The sequence below is a fragment of the Drosophila sulfurigaster genome, chromosome 3 (genome assembly GCF_023558435.1).
Source record: "Drosophila sulfurigaster albostrigata strain 15112-1811.04 chromosome 3, ASM2355843v2, whole genome shotgun sequence".
In the NCBI taxonomy this organism is placed as follows: domain Eukaryota; kingdom Metazoa; phylum Arthropoda; class Insecta; order Diptera; family Drosophilidae; genus Drosophila; species Drosophila sulfurigaster.
Window position 1 is genome coordinate 32,732,881 of NC_084883.1, and position 15,057 is coordinate 32,747,937.

At 44.6% G+C, this 15,057-nt stretch overlaps 3 protein-coding genes across 7 annotated transcripts in view; 2 read left to right on the plus strand and 1 right to left on the minus strand.

Moving 5' to 3' along the window:
• The first annotated feature begins 20 nt into the window (after window positions 1-20).
• Window positions 21-4,816, plus strand: LOC133840754 (cilia- and flagella-associated protein 61). The gene is given in 15 exon segments (XM_062272795.1): window positions 21-422; window positions 482-799; window positions 852-1,154; window positions 1,212-1,319; window positions 1,376-1,506; window positions 1,559-1,839; window positions 1,890-1,972; window positions 2,026-2,500; window positions 2,559-2,839; window positions 2,891-3,702; window positions 3,774-3,937; window positions 3,989-4,042; window positions 4,044-4,241; window positions 4,299-4,508; window positions 4,568-4,816. Coding segments are annotated over 15 exon segments (3,885 nt in total). The 5' UTR covers window positions 21-102; the 3' UTR covers window positions 4,715-4,816.
• On the plus strand, window positions 4,812-9,698 carry LOC133840742 (cilia- and flagella-associated protein 61). Its single transcript, XM_062272780.1, has 14 exons — window positions 4,812-5,080; window positions 5,141-5,440; window positions 5,497-5,638; window positions 5,699-5,853; window positions 5,909-6,054; window positions 6,268-6,563; window positions 6,612-6,955; window positions 7,115-7,307; window positions 7,363-7,649; window positions 7,705-7,941; window positions 7,996-8,579; window positions 8,809-8,972; window positions 9,032-9,283; window positions 9,336-9,698. The coding sequence occupies exons 1-14, from the start codon at window positions 4,812-4,814 to the stop codon at window positions 9,696-9,698; spliced, it is 3,732 nt and encodes a 1,243-aa protein (XP_062128764.1).
• Window positions 9,699-9,700: 2 nt separating this feature from the next.
• LOC133840739 (filamin-C) overlaps window positions 9,701-15,057 on the minus strand; it is a 31,068-nt gene continuing 25,711 nt past the window's right edge. For all 5 annotated transcript variants that reach the window (XM_062272769.1, XM_062272768.1, XM_062272771.1 and 2 more), the window contains 5 exons: window positions 14,891-15,039; window positions 12,127-14,215; window positions 10,575-12,067; window positions 10,339-10,518; window positions 9,701-10,280 (listed from right to left, as the gene is read on the minus strand). In XM_062272769.1, coding sequence (XP_062128753.1) covers window positions 10,149-10,280; window positions 10,339-10,518; window positions 10,575-12,067; window positions 12,127-14,215; window positions 14,891-15,039 — 4,043 coding nt within the window. In that variant the 3' untranslated portion in view covers window positions 9,701-10,148. The remainder of the gene's footprint in view (window positions 10,281-10,338; window positions 10,519-10,574; window positions 12,068-12,126; window positions 14,216-14,890; window positions 15,040-15,057) is intronic.

Here is a 15,057-nt window from a genome sequence, read left to right on the forward strand (position 1 = left end):
TAAATCAGAAATATGACAGTATAAAATTAAATAAATACTATACTAAAAATACACAAAAATACATATATACACACACATACACTTATATATACTTTCTTTTTGATGCAGCGGGAATACAAGGTGCGGCGAGCAACCGTCGATGATATCGAAGCAATTGCCCATTTGACTTATGTGCAGAAGGCCAAAAGCTTTGGCAACAAGCGTTCCAAACTTGGTGACAATGATTCGCTATTCAACAGCTATCAGACTTTGCGACTGGTTGTCGAGACCAACAAAGTAGTCGGTGATGGGGACGGGAGCGGGGAGGAGGTGGACGTGAAAGTGGATAGCAGTGTGGTGGCCTATGCCGAGTTACGTAATTATCCGGCAATTGGCTCATTGCCCAGCGACAGCTGGTTGGAATGGTTGCACGAGAGATACTGGTAAATCGAAAAGTTAGCAATTAATCCGACAAGTCACTTGACCCAATTCCAAATAACAGCATCAACTATCCCATAAGCTGGGTGAACACGCTCTTCTTCACCTACGTTGTCTATGCCCAGGCTCATCCAAATTCACTGCTTCACATTCAGCGCGAGGCTTTCTATATAGAAAATCGCATTATGTATTTAATTGCTGTGAAAATGCCAGAATTGGACGACACTTCTAGTTACTACAGCGAAAACTTTGAAGATATGGAAAAGTATGCCAAGATCTTCTATCCACGCGAGTTTAGCATTCAAACCAACTCGAACACGCAGTCTTTATACATTGTTCATCGCTATAGTTTGCTGTCAAAGATCAATTACCGCAAGGCGCTGTAAGTCTCAGTGAATTCTTGAGATTTCTAATTTTAATAAGCTTTGCTTTAGTGCTGAGGACAATGATGACATCGTGGAGATACATGAATGCGAGTTTCCCGAGATGCGCGCCGAGTTAGGAGATTTTTATATAGCCGAAGAGCTGATGCGGCATGATAAGGAGGCCAAGAATAATGTGCTGATTGTCGCCGAGACGGAAAATGATCTCAAGGAGCAAACAACGTCTGGCTTTTTGTGGCTCGAGTCGGAGGTTGACATTCGGTTCTATGTGAAGAACTACGAGCTGGAAAGTTTTGGCAATTTAATCAGTTTCAATTACACAAAGCCCTATGGCTTTGAGGTCATCAACGTTCTGTGAGTTTACAAAGATTTCTAAGATTTAGCTTAATATGGTCTGGTTCTTACAAACAGATCAGTGGAGCCAAAGCCAGAGGCGACGCTTTTTACGGCGGATGCCATGGACGATCTGGAGAGTTCGACGATTATTGGAGGCGTGCCACGCAATGATAGTGGCACAAGGTAGGTTAGATAATCAGCTAACCTTAATTCTATAAACATAAATCTCTCCTTCTCAGCGTGGCAAGTGCCAGCATGTTCAAAGTAAGCTCAATTCATGGTCAAATTGTTTATTCGAATAATTCGGAGACGCTCAATAAATTCTGTTTGGCTGAAGCGATTTATTTGAAATTCATGTACATATTTGAAAGTAAGTTTTTAGACCAATAAAAGAGGTAAAATCGTTACACTTTTATCCTTAGAGGTTATGACAATCAAGTACTACATTAGTCAACATAAGAAGACGATCAATCTGTGCTATAATAAGGAAAATCTACAGAAAAACGAGGATGGCGTGCAGAAGGCTTCAAATGTCTTCGCGGTCAAATTTATCTGCGCTCACAAGGACTTTCCGCTGGAACGTTTGTTCAACTTTCTGTGTGCCATGTTCTCGGTGTTTCCCGATCGCGACTATTGCATTATGGTTATGCCAACGAGTACGAAGCCGCTACGCAGTCACCTAGAGGCGTTGAAATACTTCATGGCAAGTTCGCAATTTTGAAAATATACTTATTTTAAACTTGCTTTTCTCAGCCGGTAGCCCAACGACCCAGCGAAATGAGCAACTTGGATGAGGTCTACATAACACATCGCAGTACAATCTTTGGCGAAATTAGGTAAACCAATAATACAAACTTTGATCACTTACTACATATTATTTCCATTGCAGCTTGTATAGGCTGGAAAGAGAGGACGTCGAGACCGTTCAGCGGTTGGCAATGGATTTGAAAATCGACTTCGAGAGCAAGAGCATATCGTATAGCAGCAGCTTTTCCTATAGTTCAAAGGTCAACACGCACGTGCATTCGGACAATGAAGTGCGAGTCATTGAGCAGATCATGGAGGATGTGTTGGAGCATCCGCACAGCGAGTTTGATGTCTTTACCATACGATGCGGTAACTCCAGTAAACCCGCCCATGAGAATACGCCCATTGGCTTTGTAATTGTGCGGCGTTTCCTTTACCATCGCGATCTGTTGCTCCATTATCATCTGCCCAAGGATGATCATCATTTGGATCATGAACGCGCTGAGATCATCACGTTGAAGTTGCATCCGCTATTCAACAATAGCTGCGATCTCATCTTTCGTAGTTTGGCGGGACGCACAAATTATTTCGATTACTATTTCTTTTGTGGACGGAAAGTAGGAAAAATTCCTTAACTCTTTATTGCATTTTATTTTAATTTGCTTTGTCTTGCAGGCTAATAGATTCTCGAATGATTTGAAAACGCTGATGATGCTTGTTGAGCCTAGGCCTAGAAAGAAAAATGTATTCAATACATTGCCATCAATTATAAAGAGCCCGAAAAAAATTGTGGGACTGCCCAGCTACAATTACTTTAACGATCAATTAACCGTCTTTCGTCACAAGCTGAATCCATCGAAGTTTTTTGGCAACTCCAATCGTTTGGTCATCATTGGCTTCTCATCCGAGTGTCGAGCATTTCTGCGTCAGCTGCTGTTTGTCTGGAACAGCAAAAAGTATGTCAATAAAATCCAATTATTTTCCTGTGTTCATGTTTCATGTTTTAGCCACAAGAACTCGAAGACCTACACTTGCTTGCCCCGCTTGCAGGTCACAGTCATTGCTGAGCCAGGCATAGTGGAGGCGGAATATGAGTGTACCTTTATTTGCCCCGAATGCGCCAATTCGCACTCGAAGAGCTGCTACATGTACTACGAGAATAGTTCGTGCTATGTGCGCGATGTGATTGCTCGCATGGATCTCAGATATTGGGTGCAATTCATCACTGGGCACGTGAACTACATTGATCGTGAGAAGAAGTTGGTGCGCATTAACAAGACCTGCGACGTCGTTTACGATACTTTGATGCTGATGAACAGCGTCAACTTCAATTTGAAGGACACGCTGCCCTTCGACGAACAGGAACGACGTCCCTATAATTTCATACAGCTCAATCATCGTCTCGATCGCTTCATAATGTTCTACAAGGTTCGAGTGCTCTTGGAGGAACTTAAGCGTAGCTATCGCATCGTTATCTTTGGCTCCAATCTAAGCACTTATGAATTCATTGACTTTCTTTTGACACACGGTGTGGATCCCACGCATGTGATTCTTGTGCAGCCTCGCGAGGTGACTCCATCGGAGGAGGAGCAGAAGTATAAGAATCCCATGGATGATACAAATATTGGTTACATACTCGATGATATGATGTGTGATATCGATTTAACCATTCATAGAGATTTCACCTTCTCACATTGGGTGCAACATGCCGCTTCAAACTTCATACTTGAAGTTGTCTTTACGGACTGCTATAAGAACGCGTTAAGACTTGATTGTGATATCTTCGTCTCCTTTAGAGTGGGCTATATGGATCCCAATTGTTAAGAAGTGTAAGTAAAACTGGTATATTTCATTACTATTGTTATATTACTTACATTTCTTCATCAACAGGTTTAATTGATTCGGATATTCAGCTTAGAAATAATAAAATTCTAGTTAACAAGAAGTTTCAGACAAACGATCCCGACATTTATGCCGTGGGTAATTTCATACAGTTCAATGAACCCGTAAATCATCAATATCGTTTTACTAGCGAAATGGAAACGGCGCAAAAGGTCTGAAAAAGTTTTTTTACATATACGATTATAAAACTATTTCTCTTATAGCTTATGCACATTATGGGTCTGCGTGAGTTGGAGAAACCTTATGAGGAGAAATACATGTATCCCGCTTTTTTTTCGTGCCACTTTGCCCATGGATTATTATATTACAAAGGTGACGATGCCATGTCGTTACCTGTCTAGCTGCGTTGCCAATTGCATGAACTGTTCTCTGACCACTTATTATCATAATACCTTTTGTCGCATTGGTCTCTCGCAGAAGATGATTGTGGATGAGATTGTTGTAGTCACCAAACGCGTGAGTTAATGAAATATTTCCAAACTTATTTGTATTATTATTTTGTTATTGTCACAGTCATCAAGTCTGGACTATTTGGAACACTTTTGTGGCAAGCACGAGTCGATGCTTAACAGTTTGAAGGCCCACTATAAGAATGGCGACATCAAGTGTTTTCTGAAGTTTTTGCAAGAGCCCTGGACAGAACTCTTGATGCATGAGGATTTCGATGATCTCCAAGAACAGAATCGTAAAATACTCATGCCTATGATCAAAAATCTTCAAAATGTGCGACAAGTGTTTAATTTCAAATTTAATTTAATTTATGTTGCCCTTCTTTTGAACAGCTTAAGGACTCTCCGGAGCAACATCTACATGATGTCAACAAGCATTTTTTGGAACAAAATCTTCTTGATTTTGTGCGCGAGAATCGCAAGGATTTTAAGCATGAGTTTGCTCTACCCGAGGATTATGTGGAAGAGAACTTTGGCTAGTTGAATTTGAAATTCACATAGTAGTATTTTAGTGTTTAATCACATACAATACTTGTAAAATTATACATTTATTCTAAATAAAGAATATATTTACAACATGGATCCAGAATATATAGTTCGCACTGCTGGCCGATATGACTGTGACCAAATTGAGATACTCCTCAATGCCACAACATCAAGAGTTATTGGCGATAAGCTCGAAGTTCCGACGGCCCATCTGTTTCAAGAGTATCAAACACATCGCTTGATCGCCTCCCTCCACAATGCAGCTTTGAATATTCTGGCATATGCTGAATTTTGTATATATCCCAATATACCAGTGCTTTCGAACGATTTGTGGGTTCAATGGTTAAGAGGTCGCTTTTGGTAAGAAAAGAAATATCAATTGATTTTGAAATCTTAAAACTGAAGGAGAATTATCTTTAGTGTCGATTTGCCCATCACCCTGATGAATACCATATTCCTAAACTTTTGCGTTTATCATAAGGAACATGATGAGATCCTGAAATTGCTTCTCATGGAAGTCTTTTATCGCGAGCACAAGGTGAATTTTCTGATCATATTCAGACCCCCGAATTTTAAACCACAGGAGTACGAAGAGTTGAATAAATATGGTCGCATCTATTTTCCCACCGATTTCGATATGTATACGCGAAAGAATTTGCCAACAATTATTGTAATAAAACGTCTAGGACTAATGCCGATAATATCCTTTCGCAAGGCACTGTAAGTAAGGAATATGTAATTATTTTTTTTATTTTACATCGGAAAGCTGACAACAGACCCGAGGATAACGACGATGTTGTGGAAATGATTGATGTAGATGAGCCACAAATGCGCATTGATCGTGGTGATTATTATATTGCTGAGCTCTTGATGGGTGCAGGAGGCAAATTGGACAGGGATAAAATTATTGTCACAGAGGTTAGAGAATTGATTTACATAATGAGTTTTCGGTATAGTTTAAAATGTATTTTATTTTAGGATAGCGGCGAGAGTAGTGGCAGCACTGGCATGATGTGGCTTTCCGAGAACATTGACATTGAGCAACTGATCATTAACTATGACTTAGAGGGCGTGGGCAACCTAATCTCCTGCACCCCTGATGCACCCCATAACACAGTTAAGTTGGAAGTTTTGTGAGTAAATAAATCCACGTTCGTTTTTTCTTCAAGTATGCGAATCAATCTGCAGTTCCGGCGAGTATCATGGTTTGCGTTCCATCAACACCAAAGGCCTTGATTTCACCAACCGGCGCACTGTCACCTTGAATCCTGTCGAGAAATATAAGCTAACGGAGCAGGAGCGCGTTTACGCCATCTTCAGATACATTAGTGATGGTATGTCTAGGTTTATGTTATATTATATACAATTAGGTTATGACTGGTTATGTAAAGTTGTAAGTATTAGTCAATCGTGATCCATTTCTTTGGACGAAATGGAAATGATTAAAGTTGACGAATTGGCAGGGCTGGCCAACAAAGTGGCACGCTTTCACTCACTTGTTTATTCGCTATCTATCTATCTCTCTCTCTCTCTGTATCTTTTTACAGAGCTGAAGTCAGCTGGTACCTATATGAATAGTGTTCCGCAGACTTTGGTGCTAACTTTCGATGTGCCTCACCGCAGGAGCTCTGGGAAGAAAGCTAAGCAACAAGGGCTGGAAACTGCAGGCAAAGCTTTCACATTACAAAATTTTATACTGCATCCCAGTCTGCGAATGGAGTATACGTACTATTATCTCTCTGCGATGTTCAGCGCATATCCCGACTGTGATTTCTGTGTGGTGCCTATTCCACCTGGTATTAAGTTTTCTCCCAGCCTTTGGGCATTGTTGCAGTTCTTCACGGTGAGTTTCATAGCTCTAATAATTAGCATTGGCTAATCGAAATTCCAGCGAGTGCCACATCGTCCTAATAGCAAAATGAGTGAAGAGATTTTTGTGGCGCATCGCAGCTCAGTCTACACTGATCTTGGAGTTTATCGGCTAGAAAGTGAAGATTTGCCGGATATACTTTCCATGTTCCCCCATTACATTTCACATAAGAGAAGTAGCGAAACCTTGTTACCGGATATCAACTCTAATTTACTAGCATTCGATGAAATTAGAGTTGCCAATTTACTAGAACAGATCGTCGAGGATGTTTTGGATAATGAATTATCCGAGTTCAGCGTGTGGATCGTACGTTGCGGCAATGAGGGACGTGAGAATAGCACAGCAGTCGGATTTGTGGTTCTGCGGTAAGGGGGAATAATCTTTCAAATTTTAGGGAAAAGATACATTTCACGATATTTTGGCATTATTAGGTACATCCAAATACTATTTCATTCAGTTTAACAGCTTTTATATATTCATAAATGTATTTCTTATCACTTAATTAATTGTTTTATACTTTTCAGTCCTTTCTCAAACTATGAAAGTATTTACAAGCAGTTCTATCTCCCCTATGAAGAGAACTATTTAACCTTTGAACGTGGCGAGATTGTGATGCTTCGACTGCATCCCTACTTTCACATGTGGTCCGATGAGATACTGCGCACTGTTGCTATAAGAACAGGCTATCGGGAACTCTTCTACTTTCAAAAGTTCACGGTAAGCTCGCTCTGACAACAGTTTACTATATGCTGCAAGGACTTGTTGTGCTCAGGACTTTGTGTTACCCAACGACTTGGCATTCAAAATGATGCCAGTGGAGCCAAGGCGCATGAAGAGAAACTGGTTCATCGATACCAATGATGCGAAATGCTTCCGCCGTCCATCGCTAAAGGTGGCGTTGCCAGTAATTAACTGCGTTAAGGATAATTTTTACCTATTTCGTCACAATCTGTGCCCATCTAAATTCATTGGCAATCAAAGTCCGCTAGTGATTGTGGGATTCTCGGAAATATGCAAGGCTCTGCTACGTCTCATGGTATTCAGTTGGAATACGCCAGAGTAAGCGGATACTTATTCCAGAAATAAACAAAATTCTAAGATTAAATGTATGCAGCTTTAAACACGTTAATACCACCAATTGCCTGTCGTATCTGGACATCACTGTCATTGTAAAATACGGCGAAATCGAGGCGGAATACGATTATGATCTAGAGTGCGAATACTGTACCAATCCACAAAGTTGCTATCTAAATAACTGCAACTCATGTCCATTTGTGACCGATGCTACACAACGTCTGGATCTGCGTAATTGGATTCACTTTGTACCTGGCAAAGTTGAGCACATCGATTGGTAAGATTGTGTATATTACATATACTCACATTAGGTATATGCTCCCACTTGCAGCAAAGAAAAGGTTATCTGTCTTGAGAACAACTGCAAGATTCACTATGAGAAGCTGCTTCTGCTTTGCGACACCAAGTATGGTCTTCCAGGCCATCTGCAGGCCAAGGTACCTAAGGGTAAGGTCTGCGATGTGCCCTACAATTATGCTCACATCAATGGGCGACTGGACAAGATTGTGCTCTACTACAAGATTCTTGAGCTAAACGAATGTAAGCTGCCAAGTAAGACAATTATCATTTATGGCTACACCATGGCCATTTACGAGTGCATTGACTTTTTGCTAAAACACGGAGTTCAGCCGGAGAACATTATCTATGTGCAGCCTCTTAAGGTTCAAGCACCGGAATATCTAAATATTCCAGTTAAGGATAATAACCTGGACGACATTCTGATAGACATGATAACAGACTTGGGCATTACTGTATACGAATCCACTAACTTTGAGGACTTTACGGTATACCAGACTGTGTACTTCATTAAGACGGTAAACTTTCGCAAATGTCCGCAAAATGAACTTTTGTCGCTGCCGTGTAATCTATTTATAAATTTTTTGGAGAATTATCTAACAGCGCTTACCGAGCATAGTGAGTATCCTTTAATTATAGAGTGTGTTCGATAAGTCTGTAGAAAGCGATATTATTTTTATTGCATTTTGTCTTCTAATGATTGTAATTGTAATGAATTATTGTTTTCCTACGTTTCGAGCAAACTTGGTTTATTTGTAGGATGTAGGATTATTTTCTGTGCTATGTATCTTATGCGTTGTCTCATAAAGCTATTTGTTCTAGACTGCATTTTAACTGTCATCCTTAGTGCTCATTCGCAGTAATATTCGTGTGGAGAATAGAGAGATCCTTGTGGATGAAAACTTTTGCACAAACGATCCAAATATTTATGCAGCTGGTAAGAATGTAGCCATCATTTGGAAAGTCTTCTATCAGTATACCTACACAAGTGAAATCGAAATGGCTGAAAAGGTAAGTAACAACAACTCCACAATAAAATTGAGTTCACGTAAATTTAATTTCCTCGCCAGTTGATAGATATACTGGAACTGACGCAGGAAACATCTAAAAGGGAAACACGCTTCAGTAAGCCTGTTATGTTCCGTTCCCTGTTGCCGTTGGGGTACAAGTTGTTAAAGTTGACGGCGCCCAAGCGCTATTTGCTTGCCAAGCTGGATAACAGCTACAGCCATGTAATGACCACCTATCGCAACGGCGACTTTTGTCGCGTGCGCCTGGGCACAAATAAAATTGTAGAGGAGATCACATGCATATCACAGAATGTAAGATCTTTTGGTTTGTTAATTCAGCTGCGAGTGATTCCTCTTCTTGCAGCTGATGAAACATCTGTACTTTCTGGAATACTTTTGCGGAAAGCACGAATCTCTACTCAATAATCTATGCAGTCGATATCGTATTGGATTAATCACGAATTTAATTGGCTATTTTGAAGAGCCGTGGACAGAGTATATTATGCACGATCAATTCGTTGAAATGCAGATGAAAAATCAGAGCATGCTAAAATCGTTGTTTGCCAAGAAGGAAGACCTCTTTCTGGTTTTGAAAATGGAGGAGGATGAATTTGAGGGAGTCTGCAAGCATTTTGTGGAAGAAAATCTGTTGAAGTTTCTCCGAGCGCATCGTCATGAGTTTATCAATAAGTTCGCGCTGCCCGAGGATTGGGAAAGTAAGCGTTAGACTTGTGTATATTTTGTGTATTTGTATCGAATACTTTTGCTACACTTCATAACATTGTATTATCGTAATAAAGATTAGGCTTACAACTAGAAGAACAGAAAGCTATTAATCGTAGCACCGAAGCCATTTGTGTTCAACCCCCAAAATTAGGGGGCTATACTCTAGACTCTTGGATGTTTCGTTCGGTTGTGGTTTCGGTATTAAGCTAAAATCTAGTTAGTAGTCGTCGTAACACATTTAAGTATACAATATATATATATATATATAATAGTTTGTAATATATATGTTGGTCCAGTTGACATCTGCATTCCGCTAGAGCGGCACGCAGGCGGCCCGACGTGAAGGCGATTGCCGGTGTGACTGCGATTGGGACTGATGCTGGGGCTGATAGCGCATGGACAGTGGACTCAGGCCACTGGGGAAGACGATGACATGGTGGTTGAGCTGGCCTCATATGCCCTGCAAGTACCTTCGTAACTCCTCCTCTGTGTCAAAGATCATCACCGGGAAGGGCGAACCGGGCACAAATTCGCCAGCCCACTTCACTTCGACACGGTAATCCCCAGGCTCCGTGGGATCGTACTAGAAAGAGAGAAAAGATAAAATATTGTCTTCGATGGAGTTATTTTACTTCGCTTACTTTGCATAGAATGGTGCGATCCTTTTGACTCTCGCGCTGCATCTCGACGCGGAAGGCGCCCTTGGGACCACGGACTCGCACCGTTAACTGTCCAGCGCCAGCGCCGCGTGTGTCGCAGATGAAGCGCGACTGGAAGGTGGCCAGCACACCGTGCTCGATACCAGGTCCATAAACGCGGACCTGTAAATAGTAATCAATTAGCAAACAATTCATTGAAGTCCTTTTCCTATATTTACCTTGCTGGCGTCGGGTGCACCCGCCACTTTAAGGGCAAACGGTGAGCCGGGCACATTCTGTCCACCATATTTGATGGTCAGCAGATGCCGTCCCGGTTCCTGTGGCTTTATGTTCAGCGTAAACGTGGCATCACCGTGATCATACAGCTCGCAATAGGCCACTTTGCGTGAGCCGGCACAGTGTGCTGTCAGCTCGCCAGGTCCGGCACGACGTGTGTCTATCCAGGATTTGATGTCCTTGCCAACAATGCCGTGGCGCAAACCCTCGCCGGAGGCAATCACCTTCGAGGCATCCATTGAGGAGCCAACGGCCACAGTCAGCGGACAACCCTTGACCAGACGTCCGTTCCATTTCACGGAGAGCGTCAGTGTGCCCGTCATTGATTTCTGCGGCGTATACGAGCCGAGCCAAATGTTCTCGCTGGGACGCGGCTGTGCCAGACTTACGGGCAGCGCCGTGTTGTCCTGGGTGACCAGTATGACCTCTGGTCGGCCGGCAGGCGCATTCGAGGCATCGATGGTGAAGTGCGCCGCCTCGCCAGCTTGAGCCGCAGCCAATCCGCGACCCATGAGCACCACTTTGTCGGCAGCTTGTTGGCCGGTGACGAAGGCACTTCGCGGACACTGCGTGATTGTTAAGCTGCTCCATGTCAAGTCCAAATCATGTTCTCCGGCTGCAAGATTCTCGCCTGTAATATTGAGACACATCTTGCCATCGGGCAACTTCTCGACGGGTATTTCGAGGCCATCGATGCTGCAGACCAGCTTGCCAGGTCCGGCATTCTCCACATCGAAGATAATGCGTGCTGGCAGTATCAAGCGCCCATCGTGATCCACCAGCGTGCCCCAACCACCGACAGGAGTGACCTTGGTGGACTCCACGCAGCTGACGCGCCAGGGTGAACCCGGCAGGCTGCCACGATTGGGGCAGCTGGCTCGTATTTCATAGTTGCCCACAGAGAGAATGACGTAGGAGATGCGCCACTCGTTGTTGCCCAGCGCCTTGATCTTGGGTTCGATGCGTTCGCCAAACTCATCGACGCGCTCTATCTGCACATTGGGGGCAATGGGGCAATAGACAACGAAGGAAGCCTCCTTGTTGCGATGGCATACCTCGAGGCCATGTCCCGCGGCCCGGGCATCGTTGCGGACACCACTAGCTGAGGCGTTGAAGGTGAGCGGCGAGCTGGGAATGGTTTCGCCGCCATACATGAGCGTGAGTTTATAATTGCCGGGCTGTGACGGCACAAACTCCACGTTGTAAATGCCCTCGGACTGTTCGGTGATGAGCACGGGGAGACTCTGATTGGTGGGCGAGACGGCAAAGGCCTCAAGCTCGGCGGTACCGGCGTTGTCGGTGCGCACGGTGAAAGTGTTGGAGCTGTGCAAGGCGAGCGGTTCCTTAGTAACGCCCTGCACGCTCACCTTGCTGCTGTCGAAGGCCTCGCAGGTGAACGGACTGCCAGGCAGCGGCTTGGACTGATGCAGCACCTCTGTGGAGGCAAAAAGAGTGGTTAGATGGGGAACGAATGAAAGAGTAGACTAGACTTACCGATGACACACTGTCCAGGCTTGTTGATGCTGAACTCCGCCTGCAGATGCCCGTTTTTGGTTTGGTAACACCGCACAGGCAACGCCTGTCCGCCTGGACCGGAGACGACTACATCGAACTCACGTGCTGGTCGCTTGACAGTGTCAATGGCAAAGGACGTGGTCTTGCCCACTCGTGCCTGATACAGTCCCAAACCGCTGACGCTAATCTCTTTGCCAGCACTTGCGGGCAGCACATTGATCTCGAGTGGCTTCAGCGAGATGGGCACGTCGTTGAACAGTATGCTTATCTTATGGGGTGCAACACGCGTCGGTTGATAAACAATCTCATAGACACCCGACTTGTTAGGTCCACGAATGGTGTGCGGCACTTCTGTGGCGCCACAACGCACCAGAGCTGCCAACTCGCCTTGTCCCGCCTCGTTTAGCGAGACGCCAATGCTGGCCGGACGATGACAGAGAGCCTCACCAACTTCGGTGATCTTCACCAGCATAGGATCAAAGGCGCAAAGTGTGCGTGTGCCAATGTGCTGACGTGTCTCGCGATCAATGAAGCGCAGCGTATAATTCCCGGTCATGTGAGTGCGGAACTCTGCCGTCTGTCGGTTGATTGTATACGGCACCGGTTTCTGATCGGGTGCCAGAATTTCAACGATTTGATCATCGGCCGGGAAGTCAATGGCTGCCAGGCTGCCGATCTGAATGTGCTGTGTGTGTTGCTGAATATCCACGCGGAATGGACTGCCATCCACAGCCACCTCATTGAAGGTAATGTTGACATAGTGCGGTTCTGTGCTCTGCGGCACAAAGGTCACATCGTAGAGGCCACGTGCACAGGCCACGACCTCGGCCTTGACGGTGCTGCTATCGGTGGACACCACAAGTTCCAAAGTGCCCTCCCCTGCGCCAGCTGCATCCACGCTGAAGGTAACGGGAACACCTAGCGTAGCCGGGCCATATTGCTGCTCCAGGCCGCTGATGCTGACGCGTGACACGTCAAACACATTGCAGCTAAAAGGCGAGCCATTGATGTGCTGGTCACTGGCCAGCACGCTGATCAGATGGCGACCCACAGTGCTGGGACGGAAAGAGGCGCTGTAGCTGCCGCCATCGTGCTGGCTCAGCTGACAATGCTCATTGTCACCAGCTGGCGAGGTGACGAATATCTGCGGTTCGATGCCATCGAAGCCCTCCAGCTCGAAGGTGTTGTCCATCTTGACCGCTGCCTGCTTGAGGCACTCGCCGATGGCCTGGGCACGTGGTGCACCCAAAGCACTGGCGGCGGCAGCAGCAATGTGGCAGCTGAACGGTGATCCAGGCACCGGGTGGCCGTTGAAGCGCACGGACAGCGAGTGGGCAGCTGCCTCGGTGGGCTTGAAGTTCACCTTGAAGCGAGCATTGCCCTCGGACTGCACAAAGTTGGGCACATTCTTGCCGTTGACGGCTACGATTATCTCCAGATTGCCTGCGCCTGCTTGCGACGCATTGATGCCAAAGCTGACGCTCTTGTTGACCACACCCGGCCGTATGTCCGTCACAATCACTTTCTCGGCAGAGTAGGCCTTCAGCAGGAAGGGACTGCCTTCGACATGACCACCACCGGGTAGACGCACCTCGACGGAATGATCGCCCACCTCCATGGGCTCGAACTTCACATTGTAGCCCAGCGTGGTGCCGAGTGCATCGATCTTCACCGGCACACTACGTCTGGCCGGGCCAAGCACCTCCACAGTGGGCTTCGTGTCCGACTCGACAACAAACTCAAAGAGTCGGCCCACGCTCACCTTGTCCATGGTCTCTGGTGATTGTATGCGCGCTGCAGCTGCCACACGGCAAGTGAACGGCGACCCAGGCACATCCTGGCTATTGAAACGCAGCTCCACGGTGTGACTTTCGGCTTCACGTGGTGTGAAGCTAATCGCATAGGTGTGTTGACCCTGAGCTTGGGCTGAAGTCGGCACACGTCCGCCATTGACTGTTACCTCCAGATTACCGGGTCCTGCTTGCGATGTTTCCACGAGGAAAGTCACGGGCTTACCAACAGTGCCGCTGCTCACGTTCTTCACCTTGATAGCGCTCACATCATATACCTGGGATTCGAAATTTGGAAGGTTAGTCTTATATAAAAGTGTGAGAGAAAAGCTAATGTCTCTTGACACTATATAAAATATATTAATTTCCTAAGCAAGACACCCTAATTAACTTTTGCGTGGAATATCAATCTGAATTAACTAATGAATAATATTTGTAAGTTTCTCAAATTAACATTAATGCTTTTAAAGTCATTTCGAATCAACTACACACCAACATCCAACAGAGTTTTTATAAGGTGCATAAATATTTTCTTTTGAATTGTAATACAATAATGTGAGTATGCGAACTAATATCTAAATGAAATGTTTTACAAGTATGTTAAGTAAAATTCGAAATTTTGCAATTTAAATTTTGGTATACATTAAACTAAGCTAACACTTTTGGATTTGATGATTTTTATCCATATAGCACCTCACTCAATGAAAAAGATCATTATTAAGATATATTGATATACATTTTAAATAATTAGATTTTTCTTTGTGATATATTGATACATATCATTGCTTTGTTTAACCTGCTATATGAAATAAAAATCCATTATCTTTTAGAACGAACAATATTTCAGAAATTTAGCTACAACTCTCACAAAAACCGTCTCATTGGAATCTCCCCAAATTATTTTGACATTACTCCTCCTCTTGGTTGTACTTAATATCCAAATCAATACTCACCTTGGCGGCGTAAGGACTGCCGGCTGTTGGCAAACCATTGACGGTGACATTGACGCGATGCTCGCCGACAACGCGGGGCACGAACTCGGCCTTGAAGACGCCCTCGGCAGACTGATGAACCTGTGCAGGGACTGATTGCCCAGCTGGACCTAATGTGTCCACCAATT

What these genes read in the sequence shown, in the direction of transcription:
- LOC133840742 (XM_062272780.1), top strand. Translation starts at nt 4,812, where the DNA reads ATGGATCCAGAATATATAGTTCGCACTGCTGGCCGATATGACTGTGAC. An exon ending in AACAGCGCTTACCGAGCATA is followed by an intron (nt 8,580 to 8,808) that starts GTGAGTATCCTT and finishes TGTCATCCTTAG; the next exon opens with TGCTCATTCGCAGTAATATT. An exon ending in AAATCGAAATGGCTGAAAAG is followed by an intron (nt 8,973 to 9,031) that starts GTAAGTAACAAC and finishes TTTCCTCGCCAG; the next exon opens with TTGATAGATATACTGGAACT.